This window comes from Medicago sativa, chromosome 3 (genome assembly GCF_051527215.1).
Source record: "Medicago sativa cultivar Bolivia chromosome 3, Bolivia_mono, whole genome shotgun sequence".
In the NCBI taxonomy this organism is placed as follows: domain Eukaryota; kingdom Viridiplantae; phylum Streptophyta; class Magnoliopsida; order Fabales; family Fabaceae; genus Medicago; species Medicago sativa.
This window is the reverse complement of record NC_140751.1, coordinates 50,177,540-50,203,622: the sequence shown is the minus strand read 5'-3', so window position 1 is coordinate 50,203,622 and position 26,083 is coordinate 50,177,540. Positions and strand designations below refer to the sequence as shown.

General features: G+C 32.3%; 1 protein-coding gene and 1 long non-coding RNA gene across 2 annotated transcripts; both read right to left on the bottom strand.

Moving 5' to 3' along the window:
• Positions 1-234: 234 nt before the first annotated feature.
• LOC146938016 (uncharacterized) lies at positions 235-1,304 on the bottom strand. The gene is made up of 2 exons (XR_015033341.1): positions 994-1,304; positions 235-574 (listed from the first exon to the last, which is right to left on the bottom strand). It is a non-coding gene; the product is annotated as an uncharacterized LOC146938016 (long non-coding RNA).
• Positions 1,305-23,235: 21,931 nt separating this feature from the next.
• On the bottom strand, positions 23,236-25,746 carry LOC146938015 (putative F-box/LRR-repeat protein At5g54820). The gene is made up of 3 exons (XM_085752073.1): positions 24,709-25,746; positions 23,731-23,910; positions 23,236-23,603 (listed from the first exon to the last, which is right to left on the bottom strand). The coding sequence occupies exons 1-3, from the start codon at positions 25,618-25,620 to the stop codon at positions 23,238-23,240; spliced, it is 1,458 nt and encodes a 485-aa protein (XP_085608199.1). The 5' UTR covers positions 25,621-25,746; the 3' UTR covers positions 23,236-23,237.
• Positions 25,747-26,083: the final 337 nt, after the last annotated feature.

The window sequence follows — 26,083 nt, the reverse complement described above, 5'->3', positions numbered from 1 at the left end:
CCTGGGCGAAAATTTTATCGCAAATTTTACCTCGGATTATTGGACTATCTTCCATTCGGTCTAACCACCTTATGCACCATTCTACTTCTTAATAGATCTTCTCATTATGGGTGGTGAGTCCTAGAAGGTTAGGTGGTTTGAACTTCACAACTGAAAATGTTGGTGATGTTCTTATTTATACAAAACATTAGTTATTTAATCAGGTTTGAACTAATCTAGCAGTTACTCAACTGCTCCAACAGCTATCTAACAGATCTCATAACATTCTAGATAACATACCAGAAGCTATCAAATATATTAATAGAACAAAATTATATCCTCTATCATTACCCTCAAAAACTCTCACAACACTTGAGAAAAATGAGCTCTATGAGTTTGTCTCTGAGACTTGGAGTTCTAATTCTCATAATTTCATATAATTTTCTACTGATCACAAAATGCACAATTCTAATAGAGAAGCAAAGAGCAGAGAGTCAGTGAACCTGAAGGAGAAGAGTGAGAGATGGAGAAGCAAAGAGCAGAGAGTCAGAGGAAAGTGAGAGATGGAGAAGCAAAGAGCAGAGAGTCAGTGAACCTGAAGGAGCAGAGAGTCAGTGTAGAATGAAATTAGTATCTTCAAAACTAAACCAGGAATTAGAACTAAACCAGCTTCTACATTACAAACATCAACTTCCAATTTCTTATATGATTCATCACATTAACAACACTCTTTCCACTTATCATTTCAGATGCTTTATGGCACGATATGAGCAACTCATGTTGAAAAACATTGTCTTCTAACTCTTACCAAAAACATGTGACGCTAAACACCAAATTTTACTCATAGGCATTTTATCAAACAACTACAATGCATTTTATTCCCATTGTGGAGAAGATAGAAATTTATGAGAACTGATATGGTTGAGGCTTCCAAAGAATAAGGAATAGCAAATGGAAGAACAAACACAAAATTAAAAAACAGCAGTAATTGAATAAAAGTTAACTCGTCCTAACCTTAATTCTCCATAAGTCCATCTTGGAATGGTAATGGTTTACTACCACAGCAACATAATGGGAAGATGGAGGAAAAACACACACACAAAGCGAGCTTAAATACAATCTGGAAGCTTCACACATGAACAACCCGACAAAACTGCAATCAATTTGTAAAGCTTCGCACAGTAAACTCTTTGTTGTAAAAAGTATAGATTTGCCCAATTTGCCCAATTTTTTTGTTTTTGAAGTGTGTAAATGGAGGGTCTAATGTGAGGAACTTACGGATCGAGCCCGGGCGACCGCCCGGGGTCGCCGGGCGCTGTCTCCGCCCCTGCATATCACATACCTTATAAGAAAAGTTTGAATTTTTTTTTTTTAAAATTTCTTAAAACACTCTTGGGAAAAAGCCTAAGAAATTGAATGTATAAATGATCTTCAATTATATTGTAAATGAGGTAATGTTTTAAGTAGCATAGTTTCTTGTATTCATATTACATACCTTATAAGAAAAGTTTGAATTTCTTTTTTTTTGAATTTCTTAAAACACTCTTGGGAAAAAGCCTAAGAAATTGAATGTATAAATGATCTTCAATTATATTGTAAATGAGGTAATGCTTTAAGTAGCATAGTTTCTTGTATTCATATTACAGACCTTATAAGAAAAGTTTGAATATTTTTTTTGTAAATTTCTTATCGCGAAATTATTATATTTTCATTTGGAAATTGCTATTAGCAAAACAAATAGACACATTATTTCTTATCGTATTAATGGTTAAGGGACTTTTCATCAAGCACATGTATGAGACATAACTAAGAACTCCCACATCTAATCAACAGTTTCAATTGTTTAGAAAGAAAAAAAAACTGCCGCCGCTCCTAGGGTTAGCACCGCCGCTCCTCTTGTGAGGGATTTTGCCGTCGTTCAGTGAGAATTCTTCTCCCCTGGACGTTTTGCCTCTGTCTTCCCATATCTCCTACTGTTATAGACTCTTTTTCTCTGTTGACTGCGACCGAATTCGATGCTGAAAACAAATCTTGTTGCTGTTCTTTGTTGATGGGTTATTCTTGTATCAGGTCACGCCTTCCATTATTTTTCCAATTTATACTGTTCGTGCACTTATAATTGGTATGTACTCCTTATGCATGGATTGCTATTGGGATTTTTGGCTGTAGCGTTTCAAGTTCCTACATGACAATTATTTTGGTTTATTTGCATTGATTGGAATTGGAATATATCCTCCATCACAATTATAAGTATTTTTGTATCAGGCTGCATCCAATTGTTACCATATATTTTCCTTTTGAGTCAAGGTGTCATCCCCTCCATCACAATTATACATAGAGTACTTATTGAGTGTTGCTGGCTTTATTGTTACAATTAGTGGTGAATACCATGCATAATCTTGTGTTTGATGTAATGAGAGGAAAATGAGTCTGATAGGATGGAATTCGTTTAATTGTGCAATTCTAAATTACTCTTCTAATCATATTAATGTTGAGGTTACTGATGTAAATGAAGGAAAGTGGCAATTTACAGGATATTACGGTTTTCCTAAAGGTAGAAGAAAGCGTGCTTCATGGGATTTCTTGAGAAACCTTGCAAACAACACTCACTTCCATGGTGTATTTTAGGCGATTTTAATGATATTCTGGATGCCCGTGAGAAGGGGGGGTGCTACACGTCCTAGGTGGCTTATTAATGGGTTTAGGCAAGCAGTGTCTGATGCAGGGTTAACTGAAGTTTATATGAAAGGTTATCCATATAGATGGTTTAAGAGTTTAGGCACACCTAGAGCTGTTGAGGTTAAGCTAGATAGAGCACTTGCTAATGCAGATTGGTTTCGTATGTTTCCTAATGTCACGGTTGTAAATTTAGTGGCTCCGGCATCAGATCATTATCCTCTTTTTTTAAAAAAGGAGGAAACTCGCCGTGTTTAGGTGCCTAGACAAAAATTTAAGTTTGAAAATGCATGGTGTGTGGAACCAGGTATTCATGATATTGTCTCTGATAGTTTGTCATCTAGTGCAGGTATGCAGGTGGTGGAAAAGCTTGAAGTTTGTGCGAATGACCTCAATTCATGGAGCAAAGCGCATAACAATGGCCTAAAGCAAGAAATTGAAAATTGCCGCCGCGACTTGAACCGTTGTAGGAGGCAAGGAGCTGCGGCTGATCCTAGCATGTTGACAAACTTGCGGAAACGCATGACGCAATTGATGATTCAAGAAGATAAGTATTGGCGGCAACGAGCTAAGACACATTGGTATCGTGATGGTGACTTGGATACCAAATTTTTTCATGCTTCAGCCACGTCAAGAAAGAAGGTAAACCACATTAATTTTCTGGATAATGATGAGGGGGTACGAATTGCTGATGAATTGCTGATGAACAAGGCATGCGTCAGGTTGCAAAAGAGTATTTTGAAACTTTATTTCTAGAGAGTAATAGTACCCGGCACCGGTTGTAGACATAATAGAAAAAGTTGTGTCTGATGATGATAATGTTATGCTAACCGCTCCCTTTCAGGCTGAAGAGTTTAAGGATGCTATGTTTTCTATGCATCCAGATAAGTGTCCTGGTCCGGATGGATTTAATCCGGGTTTTTTTCAACAATTTTGGTCTGTTAGTAATTCTGACATCTTTCAGGAATGTTGTGCGTGGCTCAATCATAATCATTTTCCGTCATCACTAAACTCAACAAACATTGCATTAATCCCTAAAGGTAATGAGCAAAAGACTGTGAAGGATTGGAGGCTGATTGCCTTATGTAATGTCTTGTATAAATTAGTGGCAAAAGTACTTGCTAATCGACTTAAAAAAATCTTTCATAAATGTATCTCTGAGAGTCAGTCTGCTTTTGTTCCAGAGCATTCTATTCTTGATAACGCTATGATTGCTATTGAGGTGGTACATCATATGAAAGTTGGTAAGAGAGTTAGAGATAAAAATGTTGCACTTAAATTAGATATTAGTAAGGCGTATGATAGAATTGATTGGCTTTACCTCAAGGAAGTGATGCTTAAAATGGGTTTTGACAGTAAATGGGTTCAATGGATTATGATGTGTGTTGAAACTGTTGATTACTCCATCATCGTTAACAATGAGTTGGTAGGTCCGATTATACCAGGTAGAGGTTTGAGATAAGGTGACCCGTTGTCGCCTTATTTATTTATTTTGTGTGCTGAAGGCTTATCCGCCCTTATCCAAAAAGCAGAACGAAGTGGAGACCTCCATGACGTGTCTATTTGTACTAATGCACCTACTATTTCTCACCTCTTGTTTGCAGATGACTGCTTTTTGTTTTTCAGGGCTGATGATAATGAGGCGCAAGTGATGAAGAATATTCTCCATACTTATGAACTAGCTTCGAGGCAGGCCATTAGCCTTCCAATGTCCTAGGTTTTCTTTAGCAGTGTTGTCCCCTCACCTTTGAAGGAAACTATTACAAATATATTAGGTGTCAGGGCGGTGATGGGCACAGGCAAATATCTCGGCCTTCCGTCTATGGTGGGCAGAAGCAAAGAGGCGACGTTTGGTTTTATAAAGGACCGTATTTGGCACAAAATTAATAGTTGGAGCAGCAAGTGTTTGTCCAAGGCTGGTCGAGAGGTAATGATTAAATCGGTACTACAATCTATCCCATCTTATATTATGAGCATCTTTTTACTTCCAAATAAGCTTGTTGATGCAATAGAAAAAATGATTAATGCTTTTTGGTGGGGCAACGGCGGTAATATGCATCGCAGATTACATTGGATGTATTGGGAAAAATTGTCTGTTCATAAAGATTTTGGCGGTATGGGCTTTAAGGATTTGACCTCTTTTAATGTGGCTATGTTAGGAAAACAGGAATGGAGGTTCCAAACTGATTCTAGCAGTCTTGTTTGTCGATTATTTAAGGCTAGATATTTTCCTAATTCTGATTTTATTGGGTCCAAAATTGGACATAACCCAAGCTATGTTTGGCGAAGCATTTTTAACGCAAAAATTATGGTAAAACAGGGTGCACGATGGCGGATTGGTTCTGGGGTCAATATACCTTTCTTAGGCGTCCCTTGGCTCAAGGATGGTTTGTCTCTATCCACAACTAATCCTATTTTTGAGCCTTTGATGCAGGTAAAATTATGTGATTTCATTGATCAAGATTTAAAAATGAGGAAGGCGTTTCTCATTCGTAGCTTGTTTGATGCGCAAACTACGCAGCTCATCCTCAACACACCGTTGCAGCCACTTGTATTGGAGGACAAAATGATTTGGAAAGGGGAAAGAAGTAGTAAGTATTCTGTCAAGAGTGCATATAGACTTTGTGTTACTGAAATTGCAGACAACTCTCATATGCATGTTAATGGCCGATGGAACCTCATTTGGAAGCTAAAAGTGCCTCCTAAAATCAATAATTTTCTTTGGCGTGTGTGTCGTGGTTGTTTTCCAACACGTGCTCGGTTAAATAGTAAAGGAGTCTCTTGCCCACTTGATTGTGTTCATTGTAATCATAATTATGAAGATAGCATCCATATCCTTATTGAGTGTCCTAAAGCTGTTCAAGTATGGCGGAATGCGAATTTATGGGACATAATTGACAGGGTGATCCATCAAGATTATAATATTAGTGCTTTCATTTTCACTCCTTTACAAAATTTATCTTCAGGGCAATGTGAGCTGATGGCAACAATTATGTGGAGCCTTTGGAAATGTAGAAACATAAAACTTTGGCAGCAACAACTCGAGACCGACTCACAGGTATTTCAACGTGCAACTCATGTACTTGAAGAGTGGCGGACAGCCCAAAGAATTAGATCCAGCAGCAGTGATCAATCCATAACTCCGCATGTTCAACCTTTGAGACAAGAGGAAGATGTTTGGAAGAAACCGACACCTGGCAGGTATAAATGCAACATTGATGCATCCTTTTCCACTTCTCTGAATAGGGTTGGTTTGGGCATGTGTCTTAGGGATGATGATGGTGCTTTTGTTCTTGCAAGAACAGAATGGTTTTCCCCTCTTTGTAATATAGATGTGGGGGAGGCTGTTGGACTACACACAGCTTTGGATTGGCTCACTAATCAACAATTTGATAATGTAGATTTTGTTCTTGATTGTAAAAGGGTTGTTGATTGTGTCAATTCTAGTTTAGATGATAGTAGCGAGTTTGGATGTATTATCACTGCTTGTAAATAGCTGCTAGTAGATAGATTTCAAAACTCTCATGTTGAGTTCAGCAGGAGGCAAGCAAAAAGGGTAGCTCACGAGTTAGCTCAGGCAGTCCTGTCTAATCCTAGCCCCCATGTTATTGATGATGTACCTACATGTATTTGGCATATTTTAGCTAATGAAATGCAATAAATTTCTTCCTTCAAAAAAAAAAAATCAAGCACATGTATGATGTTGTATGTGAAAAGGATGGTAAAATGGGTTAACCCCGTCGGTTGACCCATTTAATCAATTTTTTTGGCGGGGATGAGCCAAGATTTTGAATCTACGAGTAGTACGGTGTCCGTCCGATCTAACCTGATAAAAAATGAGACACGAAGGGTTTGGTCCGTTGGGTTGACATTAAAAAAAAAAACTCTTTTTTTGCTTCTTTTTATTTATAAGTGACAATCAATTTTTTAATTTTCTCCTTCTTCATTAGTTTTACCACTTTTGTTTCTTGATTTTAGCCTTATGTTTTATAATCGTTAGTTGATTGGTAACTTATGAAGTTTTTATTTTGGATCTCTTGTTAATTTATTATAGATTTATGATAATTTTCATATTCTATCGGAGTCATTAGTTTTTTTTCCTTTGAAAAAGCTAAAATGAAATTCATTAATAACGAAAAAAACATTCTATCTAGCAAACGGCGTACCAGAGAAGAACACAAATGTTTAACAACAAAAGCAAGTCGAAATAAAGGAAGCGGACACAAAACACAAAAGGAATAAATTAACCTATGTCCAAACAAACAAAAGGACAAAGCCATCAACTACAATAATCAAAAGCAATATTAACATATTTTTCCTTTAGCCACATAAAAGTAAAACAACTTAATTTTATCCATAAGCTGATGTGTTGAACATGTGTTATTGTTACAATCTTGCTATTCGTTCATTCCAAATTACCCAAGCACGAGAGAGGCAAATTAAATGCATTATAGATCACCAAGCTTTTGAAACACCTTTTGAGTGACCAAACTGAAGAAAATGTTTTGTAATACTAAAAGGATCTACCGAAGAAATATCAAGCCAATTTCGCACAAGATGCCAAATTAAAAACATTACAAGCCATAAACAAATGATTTGTTGTTTTAGTGTTTCCGTAACCACTAATACAAAGTTGAGAATCATGAGTTATTATGGCTCGTCTAAGTAAATTATCCTTGGTGGGTAGCCTGTTGCGAAAAAGACGTCAAACAAATAAAGATATATTTGATAAGTGTTAAATTACTGTTATTTTCAATAGCACTTATCGACTTGCTTTGCAAGAAATCAATCATAAAAACCCCCCAATTTAATACAAACATCGTTTATATTAGTATAACGGGTAAGAAAGCTATTATGTCCAGTTTATATACAATTTTATATGTTTAAGACAATGATTGCATCCATGCAAAGTAATCGAAGGCAAGGGCATGCGTTAGAATTGTGTCAAAGCATCATAAAGACATCTGGAGACAACCACAATTCGCTAAACATTCATGCCGAGCTGAAACCAAGCATAAACAAAGGATTCTAGAAGAAAATGTTGAAGTTAATTCTCTAAGCATGAAAGTCTTACTTAGCGAGCAAATGCGGTTAAGGATTTTGGAAGGAAAAGCAAAGGTGGCTCCCTAAACACAGAAGTCCTGCTTAGCGAGCAAAGTCATTTTAAGGAAAAATATTTGAAGAACATCTAGTTGTTCCCTCCCTTAAAGAAACCTTGATTCTATAAGAAAGCATTTATGCGCTTAGCGAATTTTCTATTTTCAGAACCTTTATGAATAGAAGTGGAAGTCAGTTCTAAATGTAATCAATTGTAAACCCATAATACTATATATATATATATATATATATATATAGAGAGAGAGAGAGAGAGAGAGAGAGAGGGGGGGGGGCAAGGAGGAGCTGAAGCCATTAGAGGGCAAACAAATCTTGTTGATGCTTTCTAAGATTAAACAACTCTCTATTGTTAGTCTATATGTATGCGATAGAGGGTGTGTGGGGGGGGGGGGGGGGGGGGGGGGGGGTCGGGGGGGTGAATAGATCTTTTGAAAATTCAAAAGAGTTTAGCGAAAGCGTGATTAGAAAACATATAACTTTACAGATTCGTGCACAATAAGGATAAAAAAACAATTAAGACAATGAATTTTTTTTTGAAGGAATTAAGACAATGAATAAAACACTAAGATTCACTATTTAATTGAGATGTTAAAATGTAGAATCTTAATAAGAACAATCAAATATCAATATTCAACAATACAATTCACAAAACGAGACAAACTCAAACCAAACTTAATTGCAATAAAACAACAAACACTAAGGAACACAATGTACATGAATTAATGATTTGAAACCTAATTGAAGTTCAATTATGATGAAATTGAATTTGAAAAGAATCTTAATTCAATGAATTAATATTAGGTTAAGTCTTAAAATGGATCACTATTAAATCAAATAGCTACGATCATTAAAATTCATATACAACAAGGAAAATCAAAGAGGAAAGATAAGAACACTTGAATTTTTATAGTAGTTCCACCTTTCATCCTCACTTCGGGTACATCTTCTCTTCTTGATAGAATATGTCTCTGTCAAGGACTTCCACCATTGTTTAAATTTGATTTCAATTGTTATCATACTTACTATAAAAGCTTATTAGGTCAAGTTTTTGCTAAACCCTAACATCTTTTCGTTTTTCCCTTCTAAGCATCTCTTAACCCTAATCACTATTCCTAATTTTTCACTCCCTAAGCATCTCTTAATGGTTAATGACATTGTTGCTCCTAATGTATCCCTCCAACACACTTCAAACTTGAATTTGTTCTTTTCCCTCGCACGATTTTCTATGTTGACACGCCATACCATCAACTGCTCCATTTAATTGTATGGTTCCAATTTAAAAGTATTGTTCCAAACTTCCAATGCACCGATCCACTACCCCACAAGTTCATTTTCATGTGTTTTTCAAAGCACTCCAATTTCTTCTCTCCTTCTTGTTTGCCACCATTTTCTCGCCACCATAATTCCTCTCTCTCTCTCTCTCTCTCTCTCTCTCTCTCTCTCAAAATCTCTCTCTCTCTATCCTCCATTGTTGTTTTTCTCTCTTTGTTGCCCTCATCTCTGTAATCGTATTAATGGAGTTGCTTGATTTGCTCGGTAGTGGTGGCTTTAAGAGGTTTCCTGACAACATGAAGCGGCGGAGGTTGGAGATGGTTGTGGTGGACGATTTAACAAATTAATAGTTGAGTGCCCATTTGACTAAATCATTCTATAGGTTTCGATTTATCATTCTTGAGTTAATCTTAAATTAATTTATTTCTCCTTTTCCCCTTCATCTTCATATTTGTCTTGAAATTTTCAACAATTAGCTAAAAAATCAAAGCAGTGGAGATTGAAGTGAAGGAGATTGGATGACCAGATTTCTTCAATAATTGGCTAGGTTATTATGATTTGAAATGGTTTTTGTTTACTGTGTAACTATCATTGGAATTGTATATTTTTTGTATCAATCATTGGTATTTTATTATATGCATTGGTCTTTGATGTTAATTCTTTTTGCTTTCAATACTGTTGCAGTTAGATTTGTCACATGTTCATTGCATTTGGGTAGCATTTTTATGAGATTTGATATCAACTAGCACTTCCTGATTTGATCTTAGTGATATAAGCAAATGGAGTTTTCATACAAAAAATTGTCAATGAACTTTCAGACTTTTAAGGTAATATGTTTTGTCATCCTTTAGGAAATTTATGTCTTCTTCGATTTTGTTGTCTCTATGATTTGTTTTTATCTCATGTAGATTTTTTATTGAAACACGTGAGAAATCAACTAGAAGGATGATGAACATAGCCTATGGAGTTTTTATTTCAATATGTGTCTTATTGTAGCATCTCTATAGTTTTAATAGAAAGAGATATTTTATTCATTTTTATACTAAAGTAAAAGTGGCTGCTTTTCAAAGCTTGCCCCATGTTATGTTATTTATTTATTGATTTCAGATTATTATGTTTGTGCTTATATTTTGCATGTGGATTATGCATTAGTGAACCTGTTGACTAATTGCATCTCTTGAAATTGATATTTAACGCAATCTTTTAGTTCCTTTTTTCTTCTTCTGTTTTCTTTGAACTATTGCCTTGGTTGCATTTTTGCTGGAATTTTTGCCAACTTGTGCTTTCTCTGCATGTTTCCTTGGGGTAATTATTTTTACTTCTTCACAAAATGCGAACTATTGCCTTGGTTTTACTTCTTCACACAATGCCAACTTTTTTTCATATGAGTTTTGGATATTATTAGATTATGTTTGTTCTTTAATGTTTTTTTTTTCAATTGGTTAACCACGTGAGTAATCTTAAAGAATGATCCGTAGGATAAAAGTAGGCACTGACAACTCGAAATTATATCAGTTCCATTGGCTTTTCTAGTTACCAATTCTTATAAAGTTGTGAAGTTAAGGTTTGAATTCTGGCTGTTTAAATACTCCCTTCTTTGGACAGCTGACCTACACAACCTAGGTTGGTGCGACACATAGTTGTTGTGAGAGGCTTCATATGAGATTCATCTGCTTGTTTCAGTAAATAATAAGTAGCACACATGATTGTTTATTTCTTAAAGTTTAATTCCAACAAATACAAAGGGGGTATACGAAGGATTCCCTAATCACCGTTAATTATTTGAATCACAAACCTAATCTAGCATTTTGCAGAGTAATTCAACCATGCAGCTCTATTCAATTTACTTAACTTTCACTCTTTAAAATAAGTTTTTTAATTACTAAGTTGAACAACAATCCATGTGGAGAATGATAAACTTACTACTTTATTACTTGTTACAATTTGGTGCGCTTGTCAAGTTCATCCATCAAATACATAATGATGTACACTGTTCATACCCCCAGGCATAGGGATTAGGTTGGTTCAACTACATAGGGTATGTATTGTTGTAATGATTGAACTGATTTGATGCAAAATTATCCATAAATCGTTTCTTAAAACAATAATAAACAAAAATACCCAAGTAGCGCTGTTTTAAGAATTATTGTAAGTAATAATAATTACTGTTACAATTATACCTTTTTTTTTGTATTTTTGTAATAAAAAACAAAAAAACAAAGAAAAATAAAAAACGAAAAATAAAATAAATAAACGGAAATAAAAATAATTACAATATATCAACAATCCCCGGAAGCGATGCCAAAAACTTGATGGTAAAATTTAGACAACTGTATCAAATCGTTTACTAAGTAATAAAGTGATAAGTTTAGTATTTATCCATAGGGATTGTCGTTCCAATTCGAAAATTCGCGTTACTTATTTGGGAACAATAAAATAAAAACAATAAAATAAAGAACAAAGTTTTTTTTTTGTAATTTAGTCTGTTTGCGACAAAGCAAGAGTTTATGAGTTAGCCTATTTTTGATTGCAAAATGTTAGCGCAGTTAGGATTCCTAGAATTCCCTCTTTTTTTTTGTTGGAATAAATCAACAGTCAAGCATTATTCAGAATTAATAAGCATTTTCCATCTAAGCGATGAGTTCGTAGGGTTTTACTACCTACCAGCTGTCATGTCGCACCTACTGATCACACGAGTTTGTACGTGTGGGGTCTTACTCCCTTGGAGGGTTGTGTTCATTGCCCTCTAGCTGTCAGTTGTAACCTTACATCAGAGTTTCTTCACGGTTCAGTGTTTAGGGTTGTCAGGCCTATAGGAAGATACACTTTCGCGTGTAAAGTTACTTGTAGGTTTTTACTTTCTTGGAGTTATTTGAAACAATTACGAATATTAGGGGTCCTAAATTCTCTATGTCCTAAAGGTACCCTCATTTATTGAATCATAGAAGGACATGAACATATTCTCCCTCGCGATAGTTCTACAAACGGGCAGCCCTGTCTCGTCTACCATACCATGGAGGAAAGAAGAATAAAATTATTAAGCTAATTTAAATATCAGGTTATAACGTTTCACTTATCGTAATCATTATCTTAGTTACTTCCTGATTCAGACAGGTTTGCACCAATATTAAGTATGTCACTTCCCTAATTACCGTTATCTCAGGGCGATTCGCCATGAGAAGCAAAGTCTTACGCAATAGTAAACTTAAATAGGATTCCAAAAATAACTGAATAAAGACTTAAATTAAAATATCCAACAAACAAACTAGAGGTTCATCTTAGAACCCAAGCCCAAAAAGATTTAGTTACTCATGGTAACTATAGAGAAATTATAAAAGAAATAAAACATACCCTAGAGACTTTGAGTGAGGAGAGACTCCTCCCTCGAAGCTCCTACTGCTTGCCTTCCTCTTGAACCGCTTCGTACTGAATGAAAAATTATGAATTAGAGAAGTGTTATTTATAAGGAGAGTTTCCACAAGAATTTGGACTTAACAACCGGGCTTTTTCCACTTAAAATTCCAAAAAAGCAGATCGGGCCCGCTCCTAGCACATTTGAGGCGCTTTCATGGGCGCACATGTGCAATTTTCATGCGCCTAGCATGCTTTAAGGCCTCTTGAATATTAGTTCATAGTCTTTCCAAGATGCTCTGGGTGCACGGCGGACACTTAGGGTGCATGGCCGCACACTTAGGGCGCATCAATGCAATTTTCACCTCGAAATTGCCAGTTTCTCGGTCCTTTTGGGTGTTTGCTTCCATATAAGATGTCTTGGGACTTGGGAACAAAATTCCTCCCTTTGTAAAGTCTTCTGAGACCTCTTGAATCTTCGTTCATAGTTTTCCCAAGATCTAAACTAGTCTTCATGATGTTTTGCTTTGCCGATTTGCATTTTTCTTCTTGAATTACATTAAAACACCATATAATTGCTATGTTTGGGGAAAAATAGAATTACATGACTCGAATAGAAAACATTACAAAACTTCCCGTAAATCATAGGCAATTTTTATATCTCTTTTTTTCCTCTCAAACCTTATTGTCTGTAACATATCCCCTCCACCTATCCATCCTTAACATGAGGAATTTAGCTGTGAGTTTATTAGAAAGGATGACTCTATGATGCTTGTAAAATCTTTCATTCCGAATCTTACTGAGAATGATGCTAGATTTGTTTATGTTGAGGCAAACTTCCAAGCAAGTTGTGAATATTATGTTCCTTTGATTCACCAGGCTTCAAGAGGCCATTCAAGTTGTTGAAAAAATAAAAAGGAAATTTAAACTCCTACACTGAAGATTTTAGAAGAGAATATAGATGTAGACTTTGCAATTGAAGCAACTACGCAAATGGTTATTTCGGAGGTTAAATACTCAGATTGTTTCCACACCTTCTACTTTAGACTTATTGTTTATTAGTCTGTTTCAGGAATCTCTATTATATATATTTGCACTATTTTATTTTGATAGTACACATGGCATCCTTATATTGAAAGGTGCATTTAATGTTTTGTGTAATTGGTACATATTATGTGATTTGTGCAAGACTTATGTAATTAACATGATTATGCAAGTTGACTAAAAGGCTTATAATGACAAAAAAATAAATGAAATATTTTATTCAAATTATTTTTGCTATTTAATGTGTTACTAATTTCATTACTAAATTAATGGCATAATTGATGTGACTTACTTGCTTCTTTTTTCCTATAAATATTGTTTGTTCGTCTCAAACATCTTCACATCATTTAGAATTCATACTAAAATTTTAAAATTATTCTCAAAATCTCTCTTTTATTTTATTGAAACACTTTTCTTCTTAACATATTTTTTTCATCACTCTAATTTCAAAAATTGATTCAATTTATGATATTACTCCACTACATGTTGTATATATCCATGTATTTTGTTCAAATTCACATATTCATCCTATGATACCCTCGAGTTCTAACGGCTTATGACAAGATATGTACCAATTACATGTTGGTACATAATTCTTAATTATCATCCAATCAAATTGTAATCAACACATCATCATATTAAGTTAGCCAATCTTGAGTTTTTTTCCTATATATAGTCAATTTGTCTTTCATCATTTGTATATGCATCTTCCTTTCGTACAAATTGTTTATAATATCATTTATTTGAAATGCAAATATTTCTACCTCCTGACCAATTCAATTTTATTGATTTCATTATTATCAAATTGATTTAGGCACCTTTTTTTTTCCTTCCGAATTTTGATTCCCTTTTATAGGTTTAGCTGTCGGCTCTGTTAATTTTAGGGTTTTCATCCCCATATATATTTACACCTTTTGAAAAAGTTTGCTTCACGTTTTAATGAATTTCATTATTTTTCTATTAATTTGAAGCGACGTAATTGAAAGACGTTTTGAATCAGATTTCTTCATTCCAAAACTATTTTTTTTGCCACTATTAATAATGAGAGATATGTGAAAGGCATGTCAATGTTTTGTTCTTCCAACATTGAAGTTGTGCATATAAAAGAGAATTCTTCCTTAAAAAAACAGAATTCTCAAGTACTTTTGGGTAACATATTAGTTGATAGTTCTCAAGATATTATATTTTTATCTTACATTTTTGTGGTGCAAACTATTCATGTATGTTGTAAAACAAGACCGACCCCTGCGAAAATGTAGAAAATTTATTTTAGTTATTTTTTTTCAATGAATTTTATCTAAACCTCACTATTTTCTTTATTATTTTCATTTGCTCCTATTCAAAAGAACTGATTTAATTTATTAAGTGTTTTCGTTTCTATTGTCAATCACTCATTTTCACTAAACATGGCGTTGATATATATTATTTCACATAAATTATTTTAACATCAAATCTCATCCATTCATTTCATTTGATAAATTAGTTCACATGCATCAAATACTCTTTATCACCTAATCAAGCATTCCATTTTTATCTCCCAATATTTATTTATTTCTGCCATCAACACATACTCAAACTTCTTTGTTAATTTTTTTACAAATTGCATAATAAAACACATACTTATGGTTGTTTGAGTCATTCAACAACATCGATAATATTTATTTGCCTTTATTTCATACCCATATTTTTTTATTTATTTTAAAATTATATTAAAAAAAAAGAGACAACAATCTCGGCTAAACTATCAATATCTCTATCTGTATCCTTATCTACATCAACAATTTACATCTACATCTACAATATAAACAAGTAAAACCATTTTCATTCAAAAGTACATGTGGCATGTTATAGTCTCATTCTAATTAATGTCAGGCTAATTAATGCTAGAAAAATTCAAATTTCCATTACATGGCATATGCTTAGCACCTGGTATTTCAGTCTCAACACATACTTCCATATACCGCCTCTATTTTAAGAAATCATTCGATTTATTATTATGATCAAAATGATATCTAGAAATTTAATTGTCTGATATCAAATCAAACAAGAAACTGCCCATAAAAAAATCAAACAAGAAACTATCAACTGCTAATTAATGAAATTAAATTCAAATTATTCAACACTTATAACAGTCCTAAAAAAGAATGTTGACAATTGGTTTAATTCAAGACTATCGTTGAATTGTTTCTCACCTATTAAAATCAAATTAAAACCAAAATAAAATAGTGAAAGGTAATGATTCTTTTTGTCACAAAAAGGAAATAAAATAGCTCAGATCTTTATCTCCCATCCTATTCTCATCACTATTACTATTTTTCAAAAATGGTTTTGAGAACGGTAAGAAGATCAAGAACACCTTTAGTTCCTACAATTTCATCAAATTTTATTGTTGATTGCATCAGACTGTTCCCCTTCATCATGGTTTGTGACCATGGTTTAGGATTTTATTGCTAATAGTTGGATTTTTAGCTGTACAGGAGAAAATAAGAGGGAGAATGTTAGTTATCAAATAATTTGTTGAGAAATTGATTTTGAAGCTGAAGAAAGGCATAAACGAAAGGGATCTTGAATCTTCTCTCATGATTTATATTTCGTTTCAATTCTCTCATGATTTATATTATGTTCCAAATAATTGTCTACTATATATCATTTTTGAAAATGCTTCATTTGAGACATTATTTTCATCATATAACGATATGATCTTATTCATTAAATTTCTTTTGCTATTAATGTAACATATTTATTTTCCCATATATTTGTTTGCGGATAACCATATTGCTACTCAATGTTCCTCAAAATTACAAAGAACTTATCGGATTTATAACTAAAATATATCTCAGTTTAATCGACTTTAATTCCTTCCAGTTTGGTTGTGTTTCTTCTAATTGGGAGGAAACTCAACATTATTGAAATTTCTTTTATCGGTTTTGTTTACAATGTGTTCATTATTTTGCAGAGACCTTTATAATATTGAGAACAAAGTAGTTTTCTATCTATATATTCAGTTCAAGGTCGCGCATCATATATTAACTGTCAGGGCCAAACTTTAGTTTTTTTGGTAATTTGTCATTTACTCATTTTATACCACGAATCATATGTAATAAGTGTGTATTTTAGTCTTTTTAAGACTTTTGTTTATTTTTCTTCTTTGTGTTGTTTGGATTAGTGTTACATTATAAGAATTTTGAATTAGGGTTTCATTTTTCTTTGTTGCAGCTTCTCTTCTGGATTCTTAAGTTTCTTTTTTGACATATTCTAGATTCTTACGTTGCAAAAGTTTTTCTGAATTTTATTACTATGATTATTTCTGAATTTTGCTAAAAAAAAATCTAAATTTTTATTGCAACTTTATTTCTGAATTATGTGTTCTCACGGAATTTCATATATTTTATTTTCAGTATTAAATAAATACAAACATTTGAAGAAAAAAAAATTCCTCTTTTATTTTTTTTTGAGGGAATTCCTCTTTTATTTAAATGCAGTTTTGGTCGAACCAAACCGTACACCATCGATTCAGTTTTGTTCGTTTTCACTTTTAAGAAATGATAAAAACCCAAACCTCATTTGACTTTGAAGAGCATGTAAATGGTAATTTAAAAAAATCATTATAACAATCAATATTTTGAATAAAACACGTTTACTCAATAATATAAGTATTGTACTACCTCTCATACAAACAAAGTTGTAAAGAGTGTATATACACATTAATCAAAATATATCTATTTTAAAAGGGGCACTAGCCAACAAATGTGTATTTTTTTTTTATGTTAATTTTAAACCGAACCTCCACTAGATAGAACTAGAAAATTAGGTGTAGAACATATACAGTGGCTAGACCTATGGGTTTTTAGATGCAATATTGCACATGTTAATGCAACTGAAAGTAATAACTTCTTATTGAAAACAACTATTATTTATTAAAAAACTACACATTTAATATAAAATGCACAACAATTATTTATTACTAAGACCCATTTAATATTTTTTGAAGTGTTGAGTTTGAGAGATTTTTTATTTTTTTAGATAAATGGGGTTCAATTATGAACCAGCTGCATCACTTTATAAATGCATAAATAAAAGGAAACAAGAACAAAAGGAGTTGGGGGATGGACCAAAACCTTCTCAATAAAGCTAAGGAAAAAGCTGAGGGGAAAACACCAAACCAAGAAAAAAGTAAATAACAAGAAAATAAAAAGTAAAGAAAACCAAAAGAAAAACAAAAGGAACGAACTAAGAGAAAGTCCTTGAGTTATTCTGGTAACATATATACTCCTAGAGTTTGAAAGATTAAATCTTATTAAGTATTAATTATAAGAGCAAGTGACATGTACATAGAGACTCATTTAAGCAACCAAAAGGAGAGGTCCATTGTGGATGCTCTAACAATCGATTAACTTATTGATGAAAATTTTTGGTCGAAAATAATACAAAATAAATGTTTGCTGAAATTATCAATTTTTAAATATTATTGTTATTATTATTATATTATTATTAATAATAATAAATATTAATTTTTAATGTTTATTAGATATACTAATTAAATGTATCAATTAAGTTTCGTAACTAATTTTATATTTGATATTTTTTCGAGTTATCATGAAATTGGTATAAAGCTTACATCACCGCTTAGCAGTGACTAATCTTAGTTGGAAAACCTGTGGGATACATAAGACGAGTTCTCTCATGCCGAATATTTTCCATACACATGAGGCAGAAATTGAACTGCTATCCACATACTTACGAGGCTCTAATATATTATCAATTTGACCATTTTTTCCTAGGGTCATAGCTTACATGTTAATTCCAAGTGTTCGTACAACCGGTTCATCCTTCAATATTCCATTGAAAATCAATGACGCAATGATACATGGATTTGAAAAGAAAATACGAGACCTTAAAATTGATATGAAGGCAGCAGAGAGAATCAAACACGAGACCTTAAAAGTAGTCACAGGCCAAAACAAGTGGGTTAGATCAAACTTATTCATTGTGTTCCCTTATTGACTTTGTTTATCCAAATAATTTGGAAAATATATAGATCTCCAAAAAAATCAAGAGCGAGGGATACTTGCTCAAACTTTGGACCCATTTGAGCACTTTAACAATATTATTCTATCGTTGTTTCCAGAAAACGAGAAGGAAAATATTAGCTTTGATTTGGTTTGTCAATCTGACCAAAATAAAAAGCTACAAAGCAAATGGTATTCAATTGAGTTCTTGAATGATATTAACAGTTGCATATTTCAAACCACAAATTAAGATTTAAAGTTGGATGTCCAATAATATTGATGAGGAACATATACCAAGGTATTGTGTTTCAAAATGAGAAACCCCACATCTTCATCCAAAACCTTAAGACAATATGTATATTACTCATCTCATTTATATGTTCATAAATATCAAATCTTGCTGGCAATATAGAATTTTTACTCACACATGACAAATTAGCATTTCTCCCTTAAACATGAGACTCTCTATGTATATGATATGATGAAATAGTCAAATAAGGTCAGAGGCACAACATGGTAAAAAAGGTGGCTTGGTGATGGTTTCATAGAGATGTGTTCTTTTTTCTCATTTATTTTATGAGAAGAGAGAAATTAAATTAGAAAAATTATTCGAACTAGAAAGAAATGACAAGGAAAACGAGTGAGTTGTGGGTAGTTTTATGAGTTTGTTGAAGGAGTTGGATATTGCTGAGTAATTATTCTACCAAAAATATTAGACTCATTAAAAATGTCACATCAATTTAAAATGTACAATAAACATGTATTTTTCAACTCAACATAACACATAAACGTTTTTCCTTTGTCATATCCCACTAAAGACTAAAAGTGAAGGAACTTAAAATAATAGAGGTTAAATAAAAAAAAATTATCGCCTTGACAAATAAAAATTGCATGAAAGCGAACGACTTCCAAAATATAATATTTAACATAAAAAAATTAAACAAATGACATTCAAAAGCTAACAAAACAAATCATCATAATTTCGGGACTGCAAGTGTAACCTACATTGGGTTGTATCTTTGCATTAGGCTAAAAGAAACTAGACAAATGATATCGACACCACAATCTCTCCCAAATTATTTAGGCACACGTTTGTGAGTCATCTCACTTATATCTTATTCAATATCTACTATTCCTTTCATTGTAGAACTTTAACTCTTATTTTACACGATAACATATCTCCCTCAAGTGTGACATTCTCTATGTCCGTAATTACGTGACATAGCCAAATAAGGTCAAACTGATGTACAACATGATCAAAAAGGTAGATTAATGGTAATTTACTAAAAGTGTGTTTTTGTTCCTTTATTTCATGAGAAGAGATCAAAGAAATTAGAAGATGAAAAATAAATTTGAGATTGAGAGAACTGATACCGGTTAAAAAAAATAAGAATTGTGTATTTTGTCCATGAGGTTATAAAGAATAAAGTAAGTTGCAAGTGATTTTATGAAATTGTTGAAGGAGTTGAAGATTTTTGTGTAATTAATTTACCAAAAAGTTAGATTGCGTTAAAAAAACTAATTTACCAAAAAGTTAGATTCGGGTAAAAAAACGCAACAACATATAAAGAATTTACTAAGCACATATTTTGTTAACTCAGCATAACACTTAAGTGTTTATCTATGGTTAAATTCCACCAAAGATCAAAGGATAAGGAATTTAATATTTTAGAGATTGATTAAAAAATATTGCATGAAAGTGAACAACACCCAAAAACATAAATTTGATATAAAAATTAAATAATTGGCATCCCAGAACTAACGAAACCGTTTATCGTAATGTTGAGAGTTCTAAGGGTGTCTACAGTAGGTTGGACTATCACATTAGGCTAAGTGAAACCACACAATTGTGATTGACATCACATCATTATCCAAAACCTTAAGGCATTAGGTGTATTGGTCATCTTACTTATATGTTTCTCAACGTCTACTTTGGCATCCAATAACGTGGAACTTTAAGTCACAATTTACACATGAACATATATCTCTAAAGTGTGAGACTCAATGCGTCTGTAATTTGTTGATAGTCAAATAAGGTTAGGCGAAGGCACAACATGGTTAAAAAAAATGGATTAATGGTGTTTTTGCAGAGGGAAGTTTGTGTTCCCATCTTTCATGAAACGAGAGAAATAAATTTAGCAACAAGAAAATTAAATTAGAATATGAAAAGAAATTTGAACACGAAAGAAATGATAAGGGAAAAAAATAGTGTGTGTTTTGTCCATGGAAGTATCGGAAATATAGCGAGTTACTGACAATTTTATGGGTCAGTTAAAAGTGTTGGAAATTTAAGAGTAAATATTTCATCAAAAAATATACTCGGTTAAAAAAACGCCACATCTTTATAAAATGTTTAATAATCATGTACTTTTTCAATTTGGCATAACACATTTGTATTTTTCCATTCGCATGTTCGTTCACCCAAAGACCAAATATGGAGGTATTTGATATAATATTGATTGGATAAAAAATTTGTATGAAAGCAAATGACATCCAAAAACTTATACTTGATATAAAAAGTTAAACAAATGAAATTCAAAAACTAAAAAAAAAAATTTAATGTTTGGAGTTCTGAGGGAGTCTACAATGGGTTGGACCATCACATTTGACTATGAGAAACTCCACAAGTGATATTGACAGCACATCTTCGCGTAAAATCTTAAGACATTAGGTATATTGTTCTTCTCGCTTATACGTTACTCAATGTATATTATTGCACACAAGTTTAACTCACTATACTGTTTAGAGTTCTGAGGGAGTCTACAATGGGTTGGACCATCACATTTGACTATGAGAAACTCCACAAGTGAGATTGACATCACATCTTTGCGTAAAATCTTAAGACATTAGGTATATTGTTCTTCTTGCTTATATGTTACTCAATGTATATTATTGCACACAAGTTTAACTCACATATGAAACATAAACATCTCTCCCTTAAGTGTGAGACTATTATGTATGTGATCTGGTGATATATCACATAAGGTCAGAGACACGACATGGTAAAAAAAAGTGGGTTGGCGGCAGTTTCATAAAGGGGTGTTTGTTTCTTTCTTTCATGAGAAGAGATAAAGTAAATTATAACAGAAAAGAAGATTAAAAATGAATTTGAACTTGATAGAAATGAAAAGAGAAAAAAAAATAAGGAGTGTGCGTTTTATTCGTGAAAGCATAGGAAACATAATGAATTGCTGGTGATTTTATGGATTTGTTGAAGAAGTTGAATATTACTGGGCAATTATGCTACCAAAATATTAGATTTATTGAAAATATGTACATTTATTTAAAATGTCTAACGAATATGTATTTTGTCAACTCATCATACATATACATTTTTCCATTGCAAGATCCCATGAAATACCATAAGTGAAGGAATTTGAAATGACAAAGGTTATTTTTTTTTTGTGCATGAAAGCTAATCACATTCAAAAACTAAAATTTAAGATGAAAAATTAAACAAATGATACTCAAAAAATAACGAAACAAATCATCACATTAGGCTAGGATCCTACAATGGATTGTATGATCACATTAAGCTAAGATCAATCACAGAAGTGAGATTCACATCCTATCTTCTTTCAAAGTCTTAAGGCATTATATATATGAGTCATTTCACTTATATGTTTCTCACATCTATTCTTGCATACAATACGGAATTTTAACTCACACTTGAGACATTAACATCTCTCCATTAAGTGTTAGGATCTTTGTGTTTGTAGTCCATCACCAAGAACAACTCTCGATCCCCCACAACGTCGAACCCGGATGTGATACCACCGTTAGGCTTTCTGTGGGAGCCTACGTTGATGTAGATCGACAATTTGGATAGAGAAACCGCACAAGTGATAATGATACAACCAAAACTCCATCTAAAATTTTAAGTAACACCTGATACATCACAATATTCTCTCCATCAAATATGATACATTACAATATTCTCTCCATCAAATATAACGACATTCTAGCCCGTGCTTGGCACGGGTGTCCATGCTAGTTTACTACATTCACTAATGTCACTCTGCAAGCTCTACATGCACATAAGGAAGCTATGGGCCTCCATCATGAAGTTTTGGGCATCACATTATTAACCCTCTAGTTTTTTTTGGGAAAGAAGGCTCTGAATTTCGGTCTGGAGGTAAATAAAACGTAACCAAATATTGTTTCATCCAAAAAGGGAAATCGGATTCTCCTGAACAATTTGAGAGGAATGTTTTACGATAGGCAAAATGTTGTTTCCTTTCTTTCTATTTTACAATCTAGAAGTCAATATTCTTTCTTATTTAACTTGTATAAAATGCTTTGATTGACTGTTAATATATATAAAAATATTTTTACATAACAAAGTGATATTATAAAATGCTTTGATTGACCGTCAATGTAAAAATATTTTACATGATTGTCAATATAGAAATCAATCTATTAATAAAAACTATTTCTAAATAAAAACCAAGAAGTAAGCACATAAAGAGTATACACACATTTGATTAGTTAATCCAACAAAAACAAAAAAATTCATATATACAAAGTGATATTATAAAATGCTTTGATTGACCGTCAATGTAAAAATATTTTACATGATTGTCAATATAGAAATCAATCTATTAATAAAAACTATTTCTAAATAAAAACCAAGAAGTAAGCACATAAAGAGTATACACACATTTGATTAGTTAATCCAACAAAAACAAAAAAATTCATATATATTAATTGATGCATTTTCCAACATAAGTAAAACCATGTCTTAAAATTCAAACAAAATAAACATAGTAGCATAATAAAACATTTCTCAATTCAACAATAATGAAAATATATCTCTAAATCCCTTGAAGCCCTTCGAATAGACATTACAAATTCCTCTAACATGCGATTCTTTTTGAGTTTCATAGCCTCTTCCTTTTTCACATTGATAGCAATCCTTTTTAAGTGACTCCTGTTGTTGATAAGAAATTGGAGTAACAAAACCTCATTTTTAGTCCCCGTAAAGTTATTAATTTCCACCACCTTCAAAGTTGATGTCAAATATTGAAAAATATTTTGATAGTCTAGCAAACTGCTCTGGTTATAACTATTTGATGAGTATCCATTTTCATCATCACTATTTGATAAATATGTTTCTTCATGATAATCAGCATCTGATAAGTAATATTCCTCATGAACCTTGCAAAATTTATACAAGCATGTACACAAATTACTATTAAAATTATGTATATTAATAAGAACGTATATATAGCCATTGCTAGAAATAATTGAATTAACAATGAAACAACATGAAAGGGATACATACTTTAAAGAATGTTCCAGATCCCATTTCAAACGTGATCATCTCCAACACAGTGCATCTATTGAGCATGAACGAGACTCCAAGACATTCATCCTCTTCCAAGTTTGTCAATAATGTTAATTTTTTGGTATTCATTTGTTTTTCTATAGGCACCATTGGAAGTCTTGGTCCATTAGATAAAGCCTTGCATATCAAATAATGAATGTTTAAATATAGAGCAATTATATTCAGATACGTGTGTGTATATATAAAGAGAGATAGAGAAAGAGAGAGAAATAAAATCATAATATATATATATATATATATATATATATATATATATATATATAGGGATTTGCTAGAACACACCCACTAGTTTATATGTGGGAGTGTTTTAGCAAGCTACACCTTAAGGTGTATTTAACTACTTTTTAGTTATAACTTGCTAAAACACACCTTCTAAAAAATAAGTGGGTGTATCCTAGCAAATGCCTATAGGAGTTGCTAACATACACCCACTTATTTTTTAGAAGGTGTGTTTTAGCAACATTCACCTTAAGGTGTATTTAACAACTTTTTAGTTATATCTTTGCTAAAACACACCTTAATAAAAACTAGTGGGTGTATCCTAGCAAACCCCATATATATATATATGTATATCTTTATTGAGTCAATTATTTATGAAATGAAATAATATTCATTAGAATACAATGTTCTTAAACTTTGTGTGTATAACATACACACACACAACAATATGATCAATTAATAATAATATGGAGAGTAAATCTTAAAAACATAACATATTTTATGATGTTATCAAATTGAGTATTGACATTAATTTACATTTACTATTTTATCAATTTTAAATAAAATGTTTCAAATTCTTGAACCAAAAACCCAATAACAAAATATCTTGCACTTCTAGTATATTTATCTAAGATTCAATATAGCAAACATAATATATAGATATAATAAAAAGAAAACAAAAATTTCATGTATTACCTGAAGTGTGTAACTGCATACAGTGAGAACCTTAACATGGTTGAAATCTGGAATAAGTTTGAGAATAAAGTCTCTTGTTTCTGGAGTGCAGTCGTCTTCTTCATCGCTAAAGTAAAGATCAACCTCTTCCAAATGTAAGGGGTTTTCTATTTTAAAATAGATCACTTTCCCATAATACATGAAACAAGTTAGTTTAGGAGCATTGATTTTAAATCCGACATTAAAGAAATTGCAATCATCAACGACTAGCCTTTTCAAACTCAAGTCACTTCCATCACATTCAAATTTAGTGCTCATCCAACAATGTGTCAAGCTTAGACTTTCAATCATTTTACAGTTGGATAGTAACATTTTGATAGCCTCATTTTTCAATTCCATCCAAGCAAAATAAACTTCTTTGAGAGCATGTAACTTGATCAACTCGGTTTCAACAAAACTACAAGAAACCAATTTGAGAGATTCTAAAGTTTTATGCTTATATACCTCTGTTGGCAATTCAAACATAGCTTTAGGTTCGTTAAAACCATCACAATATTGATGAAGACGATGAAGATCTAGCACCAAATCTTTAACACCGTGTTGAGTAGCAAAAGTAACGCATCTTTTGACGATTTCACAATCGGTTTCATGATCAAGATGTGACAATGTCAAAGAGAATTTTTCAATAGTTGAATTTTCTTTGTGGTTTTCAATCCATGATGTAATGAATTTGAGAAAATCCCTTCTTTGAAATTCATTGGATCTAGAAAAAAAGTTTTCGTCGAACTCTATGTTGGTTGTGTTTTTCCACAAGCGCAACCAACGTTTGGAAAGGATGGATGTCCTTGCAACTTCCTTGAATGGAATGAGTGAAATTATGTTGACATGCAAAGATTCTGGTAACCAATCAAACATAGCAAAGTTGTGTGCCATGACTAAATAGCTGGATGAATATTAGTGATAGAGGCAGGTTGAGAAAGAAAAGAAAGCAACCATGTAAAATGATTTGAGAGGTTATAATCTTATTACCTAAGGTTGAAGAGGATTTTTTTTTTTTTTTTGAGGGGAAGGTTGAAGATGATTTTAGAAAAATGATACCACCAACGGAACATTTATAATAGTTTTTCTCTTCAATATATTAAAAAATAGTTTCCCAATTTGAATATATTTGTTTTCATATTGGAGTAAAAACAATTGTTTCCATCTTTAATTTTTCTTTTTTGACCGAAGCCATTATTTATATTCTTAAATTTATATAGTCAAGATAATAAATGTTCTTTTTATAAAATATAATTAATGACAATATTAAACGTATATATATTCAAAAGATATAAAATGCAATAATTATTTTGATTTGACCACTATAAATTTTCAAATAAAATTCAATTTGTTTTTG

What these genes read in the sequence shown, in the direction of transcription:
- LOC146938015 (XM_085752073.1), bottom strand. Translation starts at nt 25,620, where the DNA reads ATGGCACACAACTTTGCTATGTTTGATTGGTTACCAGAATCTTTGCAT. An exon ending in TATGCAGTTACACACTTCAG is followed by an intron (nt 23,911 to 24,708) that starts GTAATACATGAA and finishes TTGATATGCAAG; the next exon opens with GCTTTATCTAATGGACCAAG. An exon ending in GATCTGGAACATTCTTTAAA is followed by an intron (nt 23,604 to 23,730) that starts GTATGTATCCCT and finishes AAATTTTGCAAG; the next exon opens with GTTCATGAGGAATATTACTT.